The sequence below is a fragment of the Echiichthys vipera genome (assembly GCF_963691815.1).
Source record: "Echiichthys vipera genome assembly, chromosome: 1".
Taxonomy (NCBI): domain Eukaryota; kingdom Metazoa; phylum Chordata; class Actinopteri; order Perciformes; family Trachinidae; genus Echiichthys; species Echiichthys vipera.
This window is the reverse complement of record NC_139826.1, coordinates 28,064,913-28,085,154: the sequence shown is the minus strand read 5'-3', so window position 1 is coordinate 28,085,154 and position 20,242 is coordinate 28,064,913. Positions and strand designations below refer to the sequence as shown.

The following is a 20,242-nucleotide window of genomic DNA, read 5'->3' as shown; positions in this document are numbered from 1 at the left end:
TTCTGGTATTACGAAAAATGTTTTGGTGTTTATAACATGATACCATCTCTTTTAATGTGATTGTATTGGAAAAAATAAAGGCGAAATAATAATTTGCAATATCTATATATATATTTGTGTAAATATGTTATTTACCACAACTGTAAGGTGCAGGAAAAGCTTGAAAATGGACCATGAAAGGTGCTTGAATTTGACCTCGTAAGAGGTGTACGAACCCTAATGCATAGTTGTTTTATGGTTTCATTGCATTTATCGAATCGCAGCGTAATTTCCAGTTCGTACGGAAGAGGATTAGGGTCAAACATGAAAAAAAGTTTTTTATTGTAGTTCTGACTTTAATCACAGAAAAATGACTTTAAACCCGGAATATAAGATAGAAACATTGATTGAAAACATTTTCATGTATGACCCTAATCATCTCCCTTAGAATTGAGGTAAAACAGTGTCGATTTGTAGAGATGGCGCTTTTATTGTGAAAAACTTTGTGTGTCTCTTTTTCCGGCGGAAGTAAAAGAAGCAACACAGCAATGGCAGCGACCTTCTACAGAGCACCGTGTTCATAACTGTTCAATGAGTTTAACCACCTTATGATGCTCTATATCCACCACACGAGGTGAAGGTTTGGTGTTTAAAGTGTCAATTTCAACGTTAACGCCATGTTGTCCTTCATCAAGGCTGCTGTCGGCGGAATCTGTCGAGCCCACGGTCACCAAGGTAACACAACTTATTACGCATTGCTAAAATAATGTATATTTATTGTTATTTATTATTTTTGCAGGTACCATACATATTAATAAGAGTTGTTACAAATATCAGAGATTGCTAAAATTATGTATATTTATTATTGTTTATTGTTCTTGCGGGTACCATACACATTAATAAGAGTTGTTATACATTTGCTAAAATAATGTATATTTATTATTGTTTATTGTTTTTGCGGGTACCATACACATTAATAAGAGTTGTTATAAATATCAGAGATTGCAAAAATAATGTATATTTTTATTATTTATTATTTTTGCGGGTATCATACACATTAATAAGCATTGCTGTTAATGTCAGAGATTGCTAAAATAATGTATATATTTTTATTATGTATTATTTTGCAGGTACCATACCATTAATAAGCATTGTTATAAATGTCAGAGATTGCTAAAATAATATATATGTCTGTGCTACTTTTTTTGTCAATGTGGAGACACAAGAACAGTCTCATACCACAGTACCACATCCAAATTGGTTTTATTCTATTCAAATGGAAATATCAGAAAATAACTGGTATAATCATACCAGATTTTCTCATTCTGTCGTTCAGAGACATTTGTTCAAATTCACATATTTAAACTGAGCAGTGCTATATTATGAAATATAATATATAATAAATGATATAATAATAAAATATGACAGTTCTGTTTTCTGCTGTTTGTTCACAGGTATTTTGCACAGCCACTTGAAAGTCCCAGCTGCTGGCCTGAAGACATATGAAATCCCTCCAGACTTTAGTGGTAATCATTCATTTTCTTGCCATTATTTTTCCCTTTTTTTTTGTATTTTTAAGCAATTTACAAAATTTTAACACATGACATTGTTATATGTATGCATGTATACAGTAAAGGGGAAGACATGGGGAGAAAAACACACCATAAAGTGTGTGTTTTTTAATCTTTGTTCAAGTGGACATGTTTGCCTGACGCTGTATGTTAATGTTGTTAAAACCTCTCTCTTGTTTTTACATCTGAAGATGTGGTGCTGCCAGAGAAACCCAAACTGAAGTTTCTGAACAAGGTGCCTAACCTTAAAAAGGTCAAGAAAGAGATGAAGAAGCTACGGGATATCCAAGGCCCTGCGAAGGCAGCAAATACCTTCACTACGGGACAGTACGCTATTGTAGTGAGTGCATTTATTCTTTGTAAGCAAATATCAAAATCTGTCAGCTGAAGTATTTGAAGTAGCTGCAGTATTTTCTAAATTATATTAGACAACTGTTACATATTTCACAGCCCTTAGATGATATAATCACAACATGTCAGACGTTTCTTATTTCCAGTAGAGAATAACACTGCAACGTTTTTACTTCAGTTTTACATTTATGCAAAATGGGATGACTCACTGTGATTCGACATATTTTATTACTTGAAATATTATCCAGTCTTGTGTAGATGACAGTAGCACTAAACCTAGGGAAAATCATCAATAACTTTATCTTTTCACCTAGCCTTCTCCCTCACACACATGTTCTGACTTTACACTTATGCCAAGAGAAAAGGGGTTTTATAGAGCCACATTTAAAAAGTGACTTCCCTCTTTCTCTCTCTTTGATGCCCAGGCCATGGGAGGGGGCTACATTCATTGGGGTCACATAGAGATGATGCGTCTAACCGTGAACCGCAAGATGGATTCCCAGACTACATTTGCCCGCTGGCGCATCAATAGCCCATATAAACCCATCACACGCAAAGGTCTGGGTCAGCGCATGGGTGGGGGCAAGGGAGCCATTGACCACTATGTGACACCTGTCCGCTGCGGCCGTTTCATCGTGGAAGTGGGAGGAAAAGTGGAGCTGGGGGAGGTCGAGAATATCTTGACCGAAGTGGCAAAGAAGCTACCATTCCCTGCCAAGGTGGGTCATAGTATCAACTCAGCCAGTTGCTGTCCTAATATGTTCAATGTATTCTGAAAAATAAATAAATGACATGAATAAATAAAAAGGTAATCTTTTAACATCTGTTATTGTTGGGATTAAAATGTTACAGGCAGAACTTTGTTCACTTTAAAGCAATTCTTACCTTTCTGCCATGTGTCACAGTGCTTCCCTCCAAACTCTTTATGTAAAGTGCCTTGAGATCACTTTTATTATGATTTGGCACTGTCAATAAAATTGAATTTAATTCAAGTTCCCACCCTCTTCCCCCTGCTTGACCTCTGACGCTCTGTCCTCGAGGGAGATCGACCTCCCCTGAATTCAGTAGTAGGAGGTTCCACTTTGACAGGCATTCCTGTGCACTTTGCCTAGTTGGAGGTCCGAAACTTCGGGCTTCCCATGGCACTGGAATGCAGCATGAGCAGCATAACTGAAACAGAGCGACAGATGACAGGCAGGAAGCTCGGCAAATTATTTTATTTAGACCGAAGAAAATTATTGGTCAGACTTTTATCAGAAATATTTGAGACAGTTGGTGGATTTATTTTACGTTTTAGTGTGCGATACGCTTATTAGGAGCATTTTAAGATTACAAAAGAAAAGTCTAGAAATGCCAAAAAGGTAAGAATTGCTGTATTTGTTGTTATGAAATGAGTTTTTTCCCCCTTGGTGTCTGTGTGTTACAATACGTCATTCCCAATTAATTTATTTCAGGTGGTGAGCAGAGAGAGTCTAGCAGCCCTGCAAAAGAAGCATGCTGATATGGAGGAGAACAACCAGAATCCATGGACCTTCAAGCAAATAGTGCATGGAAACATGCTGGGCGTCAGAAAGGTGCTCAGCCCCCTTGACCTGCACAACAACGGACGCTATACAGGCAAATTTTTCTTCCCAAGGAGGGTGTGACAGACCTGATGGACAGAAGTCATTACAGTGTCATAGTGTAACACCTTCCAGACCACACCATGGAGGAAGCAATTCTTCACATTTTGTTAAAGGATGTTTTTTGTTTTTTTTCTGCTTAAAATACAAATAAACCAGTTCATGTATTTCAGTTTCACATGGTGGTTTAAGTATTGTTAAGTATACTGAGTATTGAATTTGAAGGTCTTTCTGGGTAATCGGCTGCACATGATGTAAAAGAGAAGTGAAAACAAATCTCCATAGATTTCACAAAATTTGGAACAAATAGAAAAATAGTCAATAGCATAAACAAGTAAATAAGATAAATTATAAGAGAGCAAAAAGCTCATAAAAAATGCTAAGAATATGTCACATCTGTAAATCTACTTAGAGCAGTTCTGTGCCGTGAAAGAACCATAGCAACTGTCGCTACGGTGCATTATCACCCACTCCATAATTTGTAACAACAAAACAACATTTTTACAGTAATATTGTATTCAGAGAGGGTTTAGAAGTAAATGTCAACTTTTTTTTCCTATGAAAATATAGAAACATAAATTCTACATGTGTACATTTTGTAGAAGTAACCGTATGCCTGTAAAATTCAACAGTGACACCGGTGTGTACACAAGTACTAAATTGTACAATTTAACTGGTGAGAAGTAATAAACTGTAGACAAAGATTTGTATTTAAGGGTTATTTCATATAAATGAAAAGATCAGATCGGTGTGCAAACTGAGTGACCAAGAGTCGTGGGAATCAGGATGTATCTATAAGACATTTCATATGTGATCAGACATCTCACATGCCTAGACACGGGAAAAAAGTTGAACTGAAAGCTGGTTTAAGTGAGGTCGATAGTTTCATTTGTTGTTTTCGATTTGATCTGAGCAATAAATCACGTGGTCTGTGGAAATTAGAGGGCACATAGGTACACACACAAAACAAAACAAAAACAACAGCAAAAAACAGTGCAAAAAGAAGAAAACAGCATCAATAGCTTTGCATAATTTTCTTTCACATAAACAAATATTACATTATCACACTTCATATCTCCACAAAAATGAGAAAATATGTATTATTATTTTTATTACTATTATTATTTTGCCCTGTGTCACACCTCACAGGTAGCGTTTACGTCCTGGTGTGAACATGCTGGGGTTTGTTTGTTTGTTGTTTTTTGTTTTTATCTAGAGGAAGGCTGATGATTCTACTCCTGTTCATTTAGTAAGTTAATTATTTAACTTGTTTAGTTTCTGAATATGAAGCCTCTCTAAGAGTTTGGCCCTGGTAATGTAACTTTAAAAAAAAAAAAAAAAGGTTATTATTTATCAGAAATTAAAATCATTGACACAAATACACAAAAAACTTCAGAGAGCAAAATAGAATCACATTGTAGAAATATACATTTGTATCCAAATCATATTATGTTTTTGTTTTGTTTTTTGATAATGTAACTTTAGCTTGAAAGGCTGCCTCCGGGTGAGGGGCGACCTCTACAATGTTTTCATGAAAGAACTCGTAGAGGTATTTTAAGTCAATATCCTCTGCTAATAACAAGAAAGCTATCAAAAGTTTAAATCTGTGCTCCCACTTTAATATATTTAACTCTATTTAATTTTCATTGTTCATGTCCCCTAGAGTATCTTTTTTCCCCTTTTAAAATAATAAAAGAAGATAATTATTATACATCTATTTATGTATTTATTTGTTTTGTTGTTACGTCTATTTGTTATGTAACGTGATGCTCATCATATGGTTTGATGCACTGTTAGCGTATTTTGTAAATCATTAATAAAGTTGATGAAAAAACAACAAAAAAAAAAAAACCAAGTTACACGCATGCGCACTGAGCACCAAAATGTCGGTTTGAAACCAGCAGCGCGAAAAAGGAGCTCGGCTGTTGACAACAAACTTCCTGGTTTGAGATTTTGCAAAGACGTTTACTACATGTGTGTCTTAATTTGTCCAGTAAGAAAGTTTATGTTTATTGTTGCTTCACTAGTGATTACTTATTTACGTGACATTATCCAGACGTGGACGCTAACTGACTAGCTGAGGTTAGCAGGTATGAAGCCCGTCAGAGGGTCTAACCGGGCCGCATCAAAAGCCCCCAATGTTAACCCGAAAAACAAGAAACAAACAGATGAGACGACGGAACAACAAGCAACGGAGCACCAGGTAAGATACGATAAACTCAGCGGTTGTTGACAGTCTCCGTATCTTTCTTGTTTAAGCGCTTTTATAATATTTTTTATAGGAGCCTGGGCCCAGTGGAATTAATAACCATGGCAACAGCACCCGACCGAAACCAGCACCGAAGAGGAAAGGTCAGAACAGCGCTTTTTATGTGTAGAGAATGTGTCATCAGTCGGACGCAGTTCGCTGGTATTATCCATATCCGGACGGATCAGGTCTGCTGCAGTTTCCGGTCTTTTCGTGTTGCTTTTACTGGGTGGTCGCCACCAAAGTGCAAGAAGAACTAATTTAAACACTTCTAGGAATCTACAAGTGAAGTTTCATATTTGTACATGAGCATTTACATGTCAAATTAGTAAAAAAATAAAGTGACCTCGATGAGCGACGCTCATCCTGAGCGGCTCAGGTGGTGGTTTACATCAAAATGGAAATTAAGAAGACTTTACGGTTTATGTTGGAGCTGTTGAAACATGTTATGTTATTGTGGAGGACTGAAGTATGGTCCAGGATGTGTTTACAGCATTGATGTTAATGTGGACGATCAGCAGCTCCCAGTGTTTACGGCGAGGAGATCAGGGTGTCCGACTAGGGCCCACGGCTAATTCACCGTTGTTAGCGTCCTTTTGACGATTCTTGTAAACACAAGGATAAATTAGGCTGCTAAAACGATATATGGTTACAAAGATAAGAAGTTAGACCTTAATTTAAGACAATTCAATTAACTCAAAACATTACACCATAATTTATATCCTTAGGTTAAACGAAAAGTTTGATAGAATTTAGCCAAAAATTGCCCGACTGGTGACACAGTTCTGCTAGATCTAAAAAGTGTGCTGCCTTCTTGTCCATAAAATACACCGTGTCCTGTTAAACCAGAATATAGTTTCACTCCATTTTATTTATAGTGGCAAATCATAACAAAAGTTATATCCACATATAGAGTAGGTCTAGACCCCGCTCTATGACTTATTTATGATTTACAGAGACCCATCAATTCCATCATGACCAGCAGCAAGTCGCACTATCTGTAATAACAATAATAACTTTGTTTTCTTAAATGTCCTGACAAAGCTGCAGGCTCATCTTCAGTCCCTAACAAAGTCAAAGGCGAGGGAAAGTGGAAGCTGATGCCAGGATCGTCCATCACTGCTCTGGAGAACATAATGGATTTGTCAATACTGTGAGTTTTTACCATATTGACTTGATTTACAGCTGAATAAGGTTGTCAAACGTAGATCGCACCTTTTAATACTTTTTAATAACACATCATTCAAAGCGATAGATACCCACCTTCAGTAGTATGGAAAGTATCAAAGCTCTATAAAAAAAATATACTCCAGCACTGGAGTATGGTCTGGCAACACAAGACTATAAAAACAGATTTTCAATTGTTTTTAGTTTGCAGTTTGTGTTAAACTGGACTGCGTTATATTTAGAGGTGTTTTTATTTGTTGTGTCCAACCCATTTATAGACGGGAAGGGGAAACACTATTTTAATAATAATTCATTACGGTACAACACGACCATTACATAGGTACTCAGTTGATGAAATAAAACTTGCACTCCTTGATGATCCTTCCCAATGATGGATAAAGAATAACTTGAAGAGTGTCAGCTGTCCTTACTTGAATATATAGTTTAATACAAATATCTGATATCTGAAGTTTTTGGTACATGTTTGCAAAGACACAATCAGATACTAAAAGCTTCCAGAGACATAGTGTCATCACATGTACGTACGGAGACATAGAGACAGAGACACCACTTTTTCTGCTAAGGCACCAGAATAACAACCCTTTGCACACACATTTGGAGCAGACATCCAGTAGTTATGGACGTATGTAAATTCCAGAACCAAGATATCTGAGCAAATCTTATTTTTCCCCAACATCAGTAACAGACATGCAGTTGAATTGATAGCTCCAAAAGCTATATTCTGGCTATTATAAGCCTCTTAAAGATAGCAAATGTGGTAAAGGTGTTATACTGGATTGCATTAGTTTGCGTGATAAAGTGTCCAGCGAGTCAATGTTGTAAACTTCTGTATGTATCTACACCAGGCAGCTTATTGCAGATGTGTTGGTGTATGTCAACTAGTAGGTTGCAGTACAGAAATGCTTACTAGTTTTGATGTATAATAGAAAAAATGTTACCTTAACATAGTTTATTTCTTCATCAGACAGCGCTGACAATTTCATGAATAATTGTCTCACCTGTAAGACTTTCTTTTGATCTTTTATCCCCTCTGCTATTTGTCTCTTTAACTCTTTACATGATTTTATTCCTTTTTCCCATGTACATCTTATTGGTCAAACATGTGCAACTATTAATTCACTTTATTTAATTGATCCTTGATGACACTCCAAGAGGCTTCATCAGTTCATGTACGCATCAGATGCGTACATCAACTGATGAAGCCTCTTGGATGAGAGGTGAAACTTATTCCCTAATTATTTATTGTGTGTACTGTGTTTTTGTACTGTGCAAGTATGCAAGCTGCTGAAATCAATTGCCCATGGTGGGATTAATCAAGTTGTCTGAGTCTGAGTCTATCTGATTTTTAAAAAAACTCACAAATATTGATGTCATCAATTCCCCCCAGAACTAGGAGGATTTTATAAACAAACTTTGTTCTGTTTTCCCAGAGCAACTCTTGCTGTGAGGCACAGAGAGAGCAAAGAGAGCCAGGGACATCTGAATAAAATGAAAACCAGGTAAGCAAGAAGTCATGAATTTAGATAAAAAGGCATGAACCTGCTCTCTTATGGTTATATATGTCATAACCCCTCCAGCTACACATTTAAAAGAATAAGTGAAAGTTGATGAATGAACATCAATTCATCACCCAAACCCAATCCTCATCAGATCTTTTTGTACTGATTCAAACAGAATCCTTTCAAAGTATTGAACAGAAAAAAAACATTTGGATAATGTTTTAGTTGCACTTTGTTTTGTTTTTCTTATATATTTCCGACTTTTTTTAGGTTTCTTGCTCAATGTGCAGAGCTCAGAGTTCCAGTGCAGAAACAAAACAATTTGAAGCAAACATCTCACCTCCAGGAGGAGGCCAATAAGTCGGCTGTTGGAACGACGACTCTGAGCACTTTGGAGGTGAGAAACACTTTATTCTGAGGAGCCTGGCACAGCTACTCTGTGATACTAAATATATATATATATATATATATATATATATATATATAAAATGTATTTTTAAAGTGTAATATATCAATGTCTGGGACCATGTTGTGGAATGTTATAGGCTAAATTATTAATTGATTGTGTGAAAATTAATCAACTGATTGATCAATGACAACAGTTGTTGTCTGTAGTCCTTAATGCAACGAACAGCATCATAATCCAATAAGTAGTTGCAGCTGCAATGTAGTGCAACTAACTTTAAAAGGTTCTAATGTGTGTATTAAATCAGTGTATATAATTTCCTGTAATACAAGTAATAAATTGTGTCTGTAATAATGTTACATGATGTCTTGTCTTGTCTGTGTTTCCAGGAAAACTTGAGTGGGGTGGTCCGTGCTCTGGAGAAGACAAACGAGCAGATTGACTCTCTACAGCAAAGATGCACTATGCTGAGAGACCAGGTGGAGGAGGAGGAGGAGAAAGCCAAAGAGGTGCAAAATACTCACACATGCCAGCATACAGAAATAAAAAGCATACATCACAAAATGTCTTTGTGCCCTAAACGTTTAATATATCATTACTCCTATCCTGTGCTCATTGTAACTCATCGCATATGGCGGCACCAGGGAGCCTTGCATCTCAAACTATTATGCTCCACTGCTGTTGCTGTCTTAAACCAGAGCAGTACGTGGTTTATGTTAGGAGGTGAAGTTCTGGCAACAGAACCACTTGGTAAGGGTTAGTGGGTGGGGTCAAACTAAGTGCGTTTATAACGTATCTACACGCATGTGACGCATGGGACACAAAATGTGGTCTCCTGAAAGAAAGTCCTGTGTTTGTGACACCTATCCACCACCCTGACCTCCTCCATACAGGAACTTCACCACTCTTAATCCTGGAGCACTTGCTCTGAGTGTCTAATTATGCCGCAGACGGGTTTACAGTTGAAAGGCCGCTGTGTTTTAAACAGACGCTCAAGGGTGCCGATGTGTCAGTATCAAAAGCCAAGGGCTTTGACGAAATGTCAATATTTTACGGCCTTGGAATGAGAACAGAATGCATTATGCCTTTATTCTTTAATGGATTATTGATTAGTTAAAGCAAGGTTAGAGTTTGCCTGTTTTCGGACATGTAAAGGGTTATCAATATATATATTATTATATTGATTGATTGAATGATTTTATCTGCAGGCATGAAACCATCCTATCAATCCATCCCTCCTACTGGTCTACAGTATCAAACGGATCATCTTTAAATCTCTCAAACATGCAGATTTCATGTGTAAACCTTGTTAGTAATCTGTTTGGAAGAGATAAAACTTCTAAAAACAAAAACAAACAATAATCACAATGACAAAATCTTTCTTGGTACATTTTTTATTTTCATGAAATAGCTCTTTCGAAAAGACTCAGGTCAGCATTTTTATTGTCATAAGGTTTTTTTTTAATTATCATTTTCAAATATTCTTTACTCTGACAAAACATCTTTTAGACTTTTCTGCATTAAATGGGCCGTGTTTTTACTGTAGACATCAGAGTTGAGGTGACCCAGAAAGAGAAGTGTCACACAAATGTCAGCCTGTTTGTCATAAGTGAGTTTATACATTTCTTGTGGATTAAGTTGAACAATGTGTTGAAACGTAGCTGTAAGTTCTGACATAATGGGTGTATTCTTGAGAAAATAGGTGTGAGCCATATCTGCAGGAAGTCTCTATCCATTTATATGATATAAGTAGCAATTTAACCTCACCTACTAGATGAAGAGATAAAGATAAAATTGCACTCACGCAGTCCCGTTCTTCCTGTCTGTGTTCACACAGGTCTTTCAGATAGCTGAACATGCAGAACTCAACCTTCCCCCTCTCCCTCTTCAAAACGATGAACCAACATTAGAGGTGAGCATGGGCGTACAGAACATCTAGTATCCGCTTGACTTGTCCCTGTTGCTCAATAGCTGTTTTCACAAGAATTCATATTGTTCAGTCACCTTTTTTGTGAATAAAATGTGGTAAAAAAAATGTCTGAGCGGGGACTTCCTCTATAATGTTACAGGAAAGTCTAATATTCTCTTTTGTGCAACTTCTTTGTAATATTGTGGGGTAAAAAAATGAAATCCGTGTTTCGAAATTCAGAGAGAGAGAATATGACATCTGGTGTTCTGTATTGTCTCGGTTGAGCTCATCAGCTACAGGATAAATATTTTTTTCTTTCAGAGAACATTTTGCAAAATATTGTCATAATACTCCACATTTACTATAAATGCACCACACAGCAGGGCTTTAATATTTTTGTTGTCCTCAGGCTCGATTGAGAAAAATAATACCAGACAGTGAATGGGAGAACACTGCCAGGAAACTTGGAGAAATTCTGCAGAAACCAGAGTCCATTAAGGATTCCCAGGACCTGCTTCGGCAGGCACAGAAACATGCCGATCAGCTCTTCAATCATAGCTTCATCCCGGTCAGTGGTGCACCTTGTTCAGACTGAAACCTCAGCAAATCTCTGCCTACCCAGGTCTAAAAGAAAAAGGACTTTTACAGATGTAAGAAGTTTGAAAGTGTGCATACATTGTTTGGATCTTTGCTGTACAGGGAAGTAAGACAAAGTTTATTACTCAGTTCCACTTTAAGTAGTTATGGAACAGTTGCAACCAAAAAAAAAAGCAACTTTGTCTGTTACAGTAAAAAGAGACACTGGTTGGACTGGACAGCAGTTTTTGCAGTGATTATTGAAAGAAAAGTTTAAACCATCAAATTTATTTACATTTGGAAAATTGAACTTGTTAAATAATAGTGATTTTTGTGGTATACACCTTAACCATTCCTTTTTTTTTTATGAATTTAACTGTGGACGTATTTATTTTTTGTTCGTTTTTTTTTTGTGTGGGTATAAAGTTCAGATATCCGATTACTCTTTCATCATTTGAGCCTTAATACCAAAACACAAATTTCATTAAAGAAATACTGTACTTGAATATCTCAAGACTAACTGGTTGTTCATAATTGAAATTCTTCCCTGTTGAACGTTTAGGACGTTTACATTACTGCCCTGCATGTGTTAGGCTTCCCCTGCTCCAACACACCTGATTCTAATGATTATCAAACCTTTGGCGAGCTTCACCTGCTTGATAACGAGCACATCATTAGACTCAGGTGTGTTGGAGCAGGGAGAAACCTAAAACATGCAGTAGCTCTCCAGGAGCAGGGTTGGCTACCCCTGCATTAAAGGGTCACACATTTTCACACATTAAAAATTGTTTATTCATAGTAGAACTGCATATATATACTGATCTATTGTTAAAAGGAATCCCGTCCCACCCCCCTCCCGTTAACTTTTTTTTCCTGTCCCAGTCATGTGATGATTACTGAAATTGATTTCCATTCCCACGGCAATCCCACAGGAGTCCCAAAAAATGTCAGCCTCTAGAGTGCATGCTGTATACAAGAATAATCTGTAACAGATGTAACTGAATAACTGCTATCTGAAGAAATTGACTTTTGTTATTCATGCTTTAATATATTAAAGTGCCACCATTAACTACAGTTTATCCCTTTTGTCAACTGTGACAATAGGAGTGCTTTTTAAAAACAACAATAAAGCTATCTGTGCATAAATGACAGTTAGACATGGATGTGGTACATTCACAATCACATAATGATCCTGCAACATTTTTACTTCCTGCTTAGCACGTTCTGCTTCAGTCCTCTCAAAGCCTACAGACATACATTCATTGGTTTAATAGGTAAAACTAGTACCAGATACAGACATGGACTAGCTTTGAGTCCTGCGCATGAGTTCAGCCGATGAATGTATCTGATATTGTAAAATAAATTCAGTCAAGTTCCTAGAACCATACTAAGATAGTTCATGCTAGCGTAATGGTGCATTTTCTTGGAGGAATCCACATAACAAAGGGGCCAGGAAACTGGCACTGAAATAACTCTGTTTTACCTTTGGCTTGTTATTCACCATGTAGGTGTTCCCTGCCCACGAACTAACAGACAAGAGGATTCATGAATTCATTTTCATGCCAAATTATGACCCTGCCTTCAGCATGCCGCAACAGAAGTAGCATTTCTGGAGTCTTCAGTCACGTTCTCTTACTGATGACACTTGCGTACATATCTCTTCTTGTTCTCTGACTGTCTTTCTCTGTAATGCTCATCACAGTTTCTGGCATCATTGATCCAAGCATTTAAATCAAACCTTTCCATGCCAACGACACTGTAGCCGAGGGAATTCTAAGTTAGCTGCAAATCTGTCAACATTGCAACTCTACATATAGGAAATATACTATCAATAATATCTAATCTACCCATTTCTCCATTTGCTGTGGCTTTTATGACCTATTTGGAAAACATTGGCCTGAAACATTACAGTAATGACCCATCCTCACACCTCTTTCATTTACACAGCGCACTTTTAGGGTGGTATGAGCAAAGTGCGCAAATGGTCAAACCAATCAGTTAAGAGTAATATTTAAGACATTAAACATTTTTCGAAATTCAAAGGCATTTACTCCTCAAAAACATTATTGACCTCTCTGCTACATCTGTGAGTTTTTAAGTGAGTTCTTAAGGGACTTCCTTCGCATGGACTCTGTTGAGTCATCATTGAAAAGTCTTTCAATAGTGGAGACAACTGAAGCTCTGATAGCACGCCCTAAGCCTCTGGCAGCAAACACATACAACACCGGGTTAAGAGCACACTTGATGTACACCAGGAACAGAGATATGTATGCGCCATAACTTGCTCCTTTATACAGCGAAGCCCGTTCAGGTCGTCCCGCGGCCAAGGCCCGCAGGAACCGACAAACAAAATATGGCACCCAGCAGGTGAGAAAGAGGAGCATGGTGAAAAAGAGCACATGGTACATCCTGGTCATCCTGCGGGAAGTTGAAGGTGGGGAGGAGGAGGAGGAGGTGGGGGTCAAAGGAACTTGTTGAATGGTGAGGACTACAGCGAGGTTACTTCCTAGGAACACCAGCAGGGGCAAGATGAAACCTGCTATTGTTTCTGTGACGAACAACCCAATGTCAAACTTCCCACTCTCCTGGCACTGGTATGTCCCGTTTGTGTCTTTCAGGGTGGCAGTGTGGAAGTAGGGGGCAGACAAGATGATGGCTATAAGCCATAAGAAGCCACAGGCTAGAGGAACAGCCCAGTAGGGACGCCGCAGTCGAGCCCACAAAGGCCTCAGCAGGCACAGGCATCGCTCCAGGGCCACAGCACAGAGGAGGAAAGCGGAGGCGTATAATCCCAGGCCTCGAAGGAACATCACCAGGAGGCAGAAGACACGACCAAACGGCCAGCTGTAGTTGTGAGCGAGGTAGCCCACCATGAGGGGGATTCGTAGGAGCAGCACCAGGTCAGCCATGGCCAGGTTCAGGACATAAATACGGAAACTGCTGGCAGCACGCGTCTCTTCACCGCTTCCTCTGCGCACCAGGTGACGATTATGGCGCATTCCAAGTGACCAAACCACCAGCCCATTCAGAGGAACGCCCACCTTGAGAAACCAAGAGAACCAATTACTTTCAGAATGACTGAGTTTTAAAGCAATAGACATTCACAGAAATACACTTGTTTTACTGCAGAAACCGCTATCTCCGTCCAATCCGTCAATCAGTAGTATAGTAGTATAATATTTGATTTATTTTCAAATGTTTATTTTTATTGTTCATCATTTTTATAGAAGATCAACTGTGGCTATATCTGTGGCTAGATCTAAACCCCATAGAGAATCTCTGTAAAATCCTTGACAACAAAGTTATGGCTAAAAAAAAAACTATAGTCACTGTTGTGGAAGAGACAAAGCAAAGGCCTCTACACTTCCTATTCATTTTTCTCTTTCTCTTCTCTTCTGACACAATGGTTACTGTTCTCTAATATTGCTCACTATTTTTTTCACAAAATAAAGGTTTTTGTTGAAGTGCTAGTACAGCAGTGGTAAAGCCACAACAGATATTCTGTCAAATTCTGAACATGGAAAATAACAATATTTCAGAATAAATCAAGTATAAATACTTTGTTCTCTAATTTTGATCTCTAGTTTAAAAAAAGCAAAGTGTAAAAAAGACATGTTCTGCTTCTTTCAGGGGGTTATGTGGACTATTTCTTGGCCACACTCCAGGAAATCACTGTTCCTGGCCACGAAATAGTCTCACATATAACAACCTTGTAAAACCACAACTTCTCATTTTATACGCTACAAGTTTTTGTACAGTTTAAACAATGGATAATGTCTTGTGAGCTTTGAGGGTTTCTGTCATTCTGTTTTCTTGAGAAAGGTTATGTAACCAACAGATGTGCAGTGGTAGTTTACACTATTTATAGAGGATTTCTCACCAGGAAGATGAGCAGAGTAGCTGCTATTTGGACTCCCCTGACTGCCTCCGCCTGCCAAGAGCCGCTGCTGGTGAGAAGTGTCCCATTCATATCGGCCGCTGAGGTGATGAGCTGAAACACAGTAGACAGTGATATGTCGCAGATGCACAGATTTCTTTTCTGACATTGACTAGAAAAAAACAACAAAGAAGTCCATTTTACCATTGACCAAGATGGAAAATGTGTAACATGCATGATTGCATATGTATTTCACGCCAGTTGCCTAAAACGTAGACAGGCTGATGTCCACATCACAACATGACACCACAGACTTCCTTCCTTACATTTTCTCAGTTTAGTTTCATTGTTGAGAACTTTTCTCTTTGCAGTCAAGTTCACATTAAAAGAGCAAATAACTATATCATATTATATAGTATCTTGCAACAAAGTGAGTATAGCACTGCAATCTGTGTGACATCTCTTTAACTCTGCCAAACACACTTGTTTTTGTCACTTAAGAGGACATGGCATTGACTTGCATTTGCTGGAGGCTTACCTTAACGGTAGCCACACGGTTTACCCCCAAACCCTTCCTTAACCTTAGAAAATCAATGGTTAATCACACAAGAACCACCTTTTTGTCATCCAAAAACCGGAATATTGCAAGCATACATATACACACACTTACAGGGCTCGTGTCAGGTGTTGTAGTAGCAGTAATGATTACAGAGAAAGGAATCTGTTTGTTCTTTTTCATGCATCTTCCACAGCCCCAGGGCCTGACTGACTGTACATCTAGACCGAGCCTGTTTGGGTGCAACTGGAATGAAAACTGTGTGCATGCAAACACTCCTGTGTTAATGAACACACCTCCTTTGATTTTCCACACAGTAGCATAAGCTGCTTAACTGTGCCAAAGTTACTGATAGCAGTAGTTCCCTGATTAAAAGCCTGTAAAGTTCACAGAATCTGCAGTAACTGAAAAAGGATTTACAATATAACTGTGTTTCAAAGCTGCTTTACATCATTTGTATGTTAATTCAAAGACTTTGCTTCTTACCTGCTTTATTTGCCTTGTGAGTGGGAGAAATGGAGCAGAAGATAATGAAAAAAGGAGTGCCTTCTGGCTGTTATAAGAACAATCTCTCTCTCACTCTCCCCCCTTTCCTGTGTGATTGCAACACACACTCCTTCCTATGAAGATATCTATGAACATCAGAAACATGACTTTCAATCATAATATTTTTCTACCAATGAAATGTCATTTCCTCTGTATCTCATCACTTTTGAGTGAACATTAACCTAATAATACTTTTTATGCATTAAACTACAAGATGGGAAATCATTAAAAAGGTTAAAAGCATTGAAAAGATAATTATGTTTTAGATTTTTCATAATTTTATACAATCTCATCAGTAAGGACCCTCATTGGTGTGCTTCCTTCAGTGGAGCACATGCATAATCTCCATTTTCCGCTTGTTCTTCTGGACTTACTTCATTTTTTAGCTGTAACTCTGCCTTAATTGAACAGTAGATGGTGAGATGCGACAGGAAATGAGGGGAGAGAGAAAGAATGACACGAAACAAAGGTCCCCCAGATGTCCTCGAAGTGAGGGTGCTGCAGATTAGATTCCTAAACCACCATGATGTACCATGGCTGCTTTATTTTTTAAGATCATTTTGTCTGTGTGAAGCTCACAGTGACTGGTGACATTGTCACAATCACCAACTGTTTTTTTAACACCAGAAGTGTGTTACTGAAGTTACTGCAGCCACTTCGCTCTACCATGATACTGAGCTTAGTACTGAGCATGTTGCTCGGGGGTTTTAAGGCTTTTTTAAATGCACTGAAGCACTGGCTTTCAGCTTAAATGAAGACACAAAATTAGGCTTTTTATAGTTGTGGTAGTTTCATACCAGAAGGCTGACTTTATTCTATATTTTTTAATAGTCTGTTTTGTCCAAACACATTCATTTATATCTCTATTTGGCTATTATCTCTGTTAAATAGCCAAACAAAAAGTTAAAAGTGTTTTTTTTCCTATAACAGATGGAAAAAAGTTACTCTAAAAGGAATACATTTGTGGGAGAATATTTTCAGACATGGCAGCAGGACACTCTCTTTCTCTCTCTCTCTCTCTCTCTCTCTCTATCTCTCTCTCTCTCTTTCTCTCTCTCTCTGTCTCTCTCTCTCTCTCTGTCTCTCTCTCTGTCTCTCTCTCTCTCTCTCTCTTTTTTCTCTCTCTCTCTCTCTCTCTCTCTCTCTCTCTCTCTCTCTCTCTGTCTCTCTGTGTTTATGTGTGTGTTTTGTGTGTGTGAGTGAGAGGTTGACTCAATAAACCACAGTATCCATGTTGGTAATAAAGCAACTTGTCTCAGTGCAACAGTGTGGCTCACTGATGTTTTTACAATATTTTAAGAACTCACTTAAAAACTCACACACATCACCACACTGATTATTTAACATACAAAAATATATATATTTATATAAATATATAAGCCTGTAAATGTTCTCATTTGTCAAGGTCATCGTTATCCACAAAGAAATTTAAGTCAAAAGCAACTGGACCTGGTTGTTTGTCTTGGAAGATATATATATATATATATATATATATATTTTTTTTTTTTTTAAAGAAAAGTAAGCTTTCATATCAGTGTCCGATTTGATGTTTACTTCTCTCTCCTCTAAGCTCTGTTGTGATCTGAAGAAACAACATTAATGTTTTTTTTAATAGTGATGCTGCAATAGTCGAGCTTCTCCAGTAGATGACAGTGCTGCTCATTTGGTAAACGATGAGGAAATCATCTTATCAGCCATTTTTTGTGATGATTGTGACACATGAGCACAACTAGAATGAATTAGAAAATTGGTAATTTTAGGGGATTTTATTGTCACATTTGACACATGGCGACATTTGAAGTTCTGACGTATAATGTAAATTTTTCACATCGTAAGCTCTGAAGAATTGTGTTGATCAGTCACTTTAAAGCGAATTCAAACTGGATCTAGATTATTAGGAATACGTCTTTATTAAAGTGAAACATCACAGGTTTTTTTTTTAATCTGTAATCTCTCTGTCTTTGTTTATTAATTAACAGTAAAAATAAACAGGAGTGGAAGTATGGGACTATTTCATACACAACATCATTTCACAACAGATATTAACTAAAATAATCTTTTAGAACTTAAACAGTGTTGGTTTAAGGTTTTAATGCGGAGAAATTGCTGTGTGTGTGTAAAGAAGCCGGATTATGTTTGTGTTGACATTCATGTCAGTGTTACTCTTTAAAATGTTAACCTTTGTTTTAACCATCCTGACATCAGCTGTAGTTACAGAACGCTAATGAAGTTTATCATCTTACCATTCTGACTCATTAAAAGAAAACTGGTTTTCAAACTTTCTTTCTGTCTCTCTATTTGTCTTTTTTTCTGTCTGTCTTTCTTTTTGTCTTCTCTATTTTTTCCTGTCTTTGTTTCTGTCAGTCTGTCTTTTTGTTTTTGTATATTTGTCTTTCTTTCAGTCTTTTTTTCTTCTTGTCTTTTTTTTTCTTTCTGTCTTTCTTTTTGTCTTTTTTACTTTCTGTCACCCTGTCTTTCTTTCTGTCCTCTGTCTTACTTACATACAAACATACTTATATACCGACAGAACCAGTCAAAAGTTTGGACACACTTTCCCATTTGAGAAATCATGTCCGAACGTTTGACTGGTGCTGTAAATGCATTTATATTTGGAAATGAAATGCTGTAGAAACTAATGTATCGGTTTTTATTGTTTTACATCAGTGTGACGTCACAAGTTGAGGGGTCAGAAGACGTTTTAGTTTCTGTTTGGAAACCGTGGAGCCGGTTTACAATACAAACTTCTAATTTAGGAAATATGAATTACTTTGTGTGGTAGACAACAATTTTTGACAAAAAATCATTCAACATTCAACAAAAAGTGGTATTTAGTTGTGCGAGTATTTCAAGTATTCAAGTTGCATTGGATCTGTCACCGTGGACTATTGGTTCCAATAACCCAAAAGATTGAGAAGAGTGCGTGTATTTAAAGTAGTTTGTGGAATTGAATCATAATCGTCATCATCATCGTTGGTCTTTCCACCTCTGATTCTCACCCACACTTCCTTTAAACCTGCTAATTTTAGCTTCAGGGGTTTTGGTCGGGGAAACCAAGCGCATGTGTATGTCGCTCTGAAAGAGCAGGAATGACAGACAACTCGGCGCTTTGTTGCTCTTTGTTGCTCTTTGTTGCTCATGTTTTGGTCTGAAACAGATGTTGGTTAATGAAATGAAACTAAACTATATTTCTGTCTCAAAACACATACTGTATGTCACACATTGAGGACACCAAGGCAAGGGGACGACATAGAGGGCTAGAAATGTTATCAGATCATATCAGCTGTACGTCTGTCAGGCCTCTCATGCATAAACCACATATGACGGGAAAACAGGGTGAAATCAAGCCCTCAGGTTGCCCACGTGGAAACGATGAAACAGAACTCTGCACTGCAATAGCACGGAGAAATAGAAAGTATTTGTTTTGACTAGACGTAAAAAACAACACTACAGGTTTGCACTTATGAACAAACTTTCATACCGTCTTTCATACCTGGTTTCCACAGTGGTAGCTCACAAAAATAATCAGAACTAGGTGAGAGGTTATGGGGTAATGTTGATAAAGGTTTTCTTGACAAAATGTTGTTTCACTTGAACTTTAAAGGCAGATTAGGATCTGCTTATGATGTCCTCTTTGAGTTGACAGATGCACTCTTTCTGTCCCTCAACACTATACTGTATATCTTCATATGATATCATATTTTCTGATCACCAAGACATTACACAATCTTTTTTTTTAAGTAAAAAAGGGAAACTTACAAAGTGACTTCCTGCCTAAATTTGTAATTTATGAGAGAAGGAGGGGACAGAAAGCCAGACATGAGAGGATTGTGTTTGAAGCCTCTTCAGCTGGCATAATTACACATTGTGAATTTCCAGTTACATGAAGGGGAGGGTCCCTGCTGCGTCTTTATTTC

At 37.6% G+C, this 20,242-nt stretch overlaps 3 protein-coding genes across 4 annotated transcripts; 2 read left to right on the top strand and 1 right to left on the bottom strand.

The window, feature by feature from the left end:
• Positions 1–537: 537 nt before the first annotated feature.
• mrpl16 (mitochondrial ribosomal protein L16) lies at positions 538–3,701 on the top strand. Its single transcript, XM_083917731.1, has 5 exons — positions 538–714; positions 1,434–1,505; positions 1,742–1,890; positions 2,327–2,620; positions 3,356–3,701. The coding sequence occupies exons 1-5, from the start codon at positions 657–659 to the stop codon at positions 3,545–3,547; spliced, it is 765 nt and encodes a 254-aa protein (XP_083773857.1). The 5' UTR covers positions 538–656; the 3' UTR covers positions 3,548–3,701.
• A 1,782-nt stretch (positions 3,702–5,483) lies between these two features.
• cenpq (centromere protein Q) lies at positions 5,484–11,944 on the top strand. Its single transcript, XM_083916051.1, has 8 exons — positions 5,484–5,726; positions 5,806–5,875; positions 6,816–6,924; positions 8,390–8,458; positions 8,729–8,855; positions 9,254–9,373; positions 10,702–10,776; positions 11,183–11,944. The coding sequence occupies exons 1-8, from the start codon at positions 5,616–5,618 to the stop codon at positions 11,366–11,368; spliced, it is 867 nt and encodes a 288-aa protein (XP_083772177.1). The 5' UTR covers positions 5,484–5,615; the 3' UTR covers positions 11,369–11,944.
• A 286-nt stretch (positions 11,945–12,230) lies between these two features.
• LOC310958417 (prostaglandin D2 receptor 2) lies at positions 12,231–16,308 on the bottom strand. 2 transcript variants are annotated; one of them, XM_083929347.1, is made up of 3 exons: positions 16,269–16,308; positions 15,230–15,340; positions 12,231–14,390 (listed from the first exon to the last, which is right to left on the bottom strand). In XM_083929347.1, exons 2-3 carry the CDS (start codon positions 15,317–15,319, stop codon positions 13,428–13,430), a joined length of 1,053 nt encoding a protein of 350 aa, XP_083785473.1. In that variant the 5' UTR covers positions 15,320–15,340; positions 16,269–16,308; the 3' UTR covers positions 12,231–13,427. The 2 variants fall into 2 exon arrangements, with proteins under 2 accessions (XP_083785473.1, XP_083785472.1); XM_083929346.1 differs by lacking the exon at positions 16,269–16,308 and adding an exon at positions 15,897–16,009.
• Positions 16,309–20,242: the final 3,934 nt, after the last annotated feature.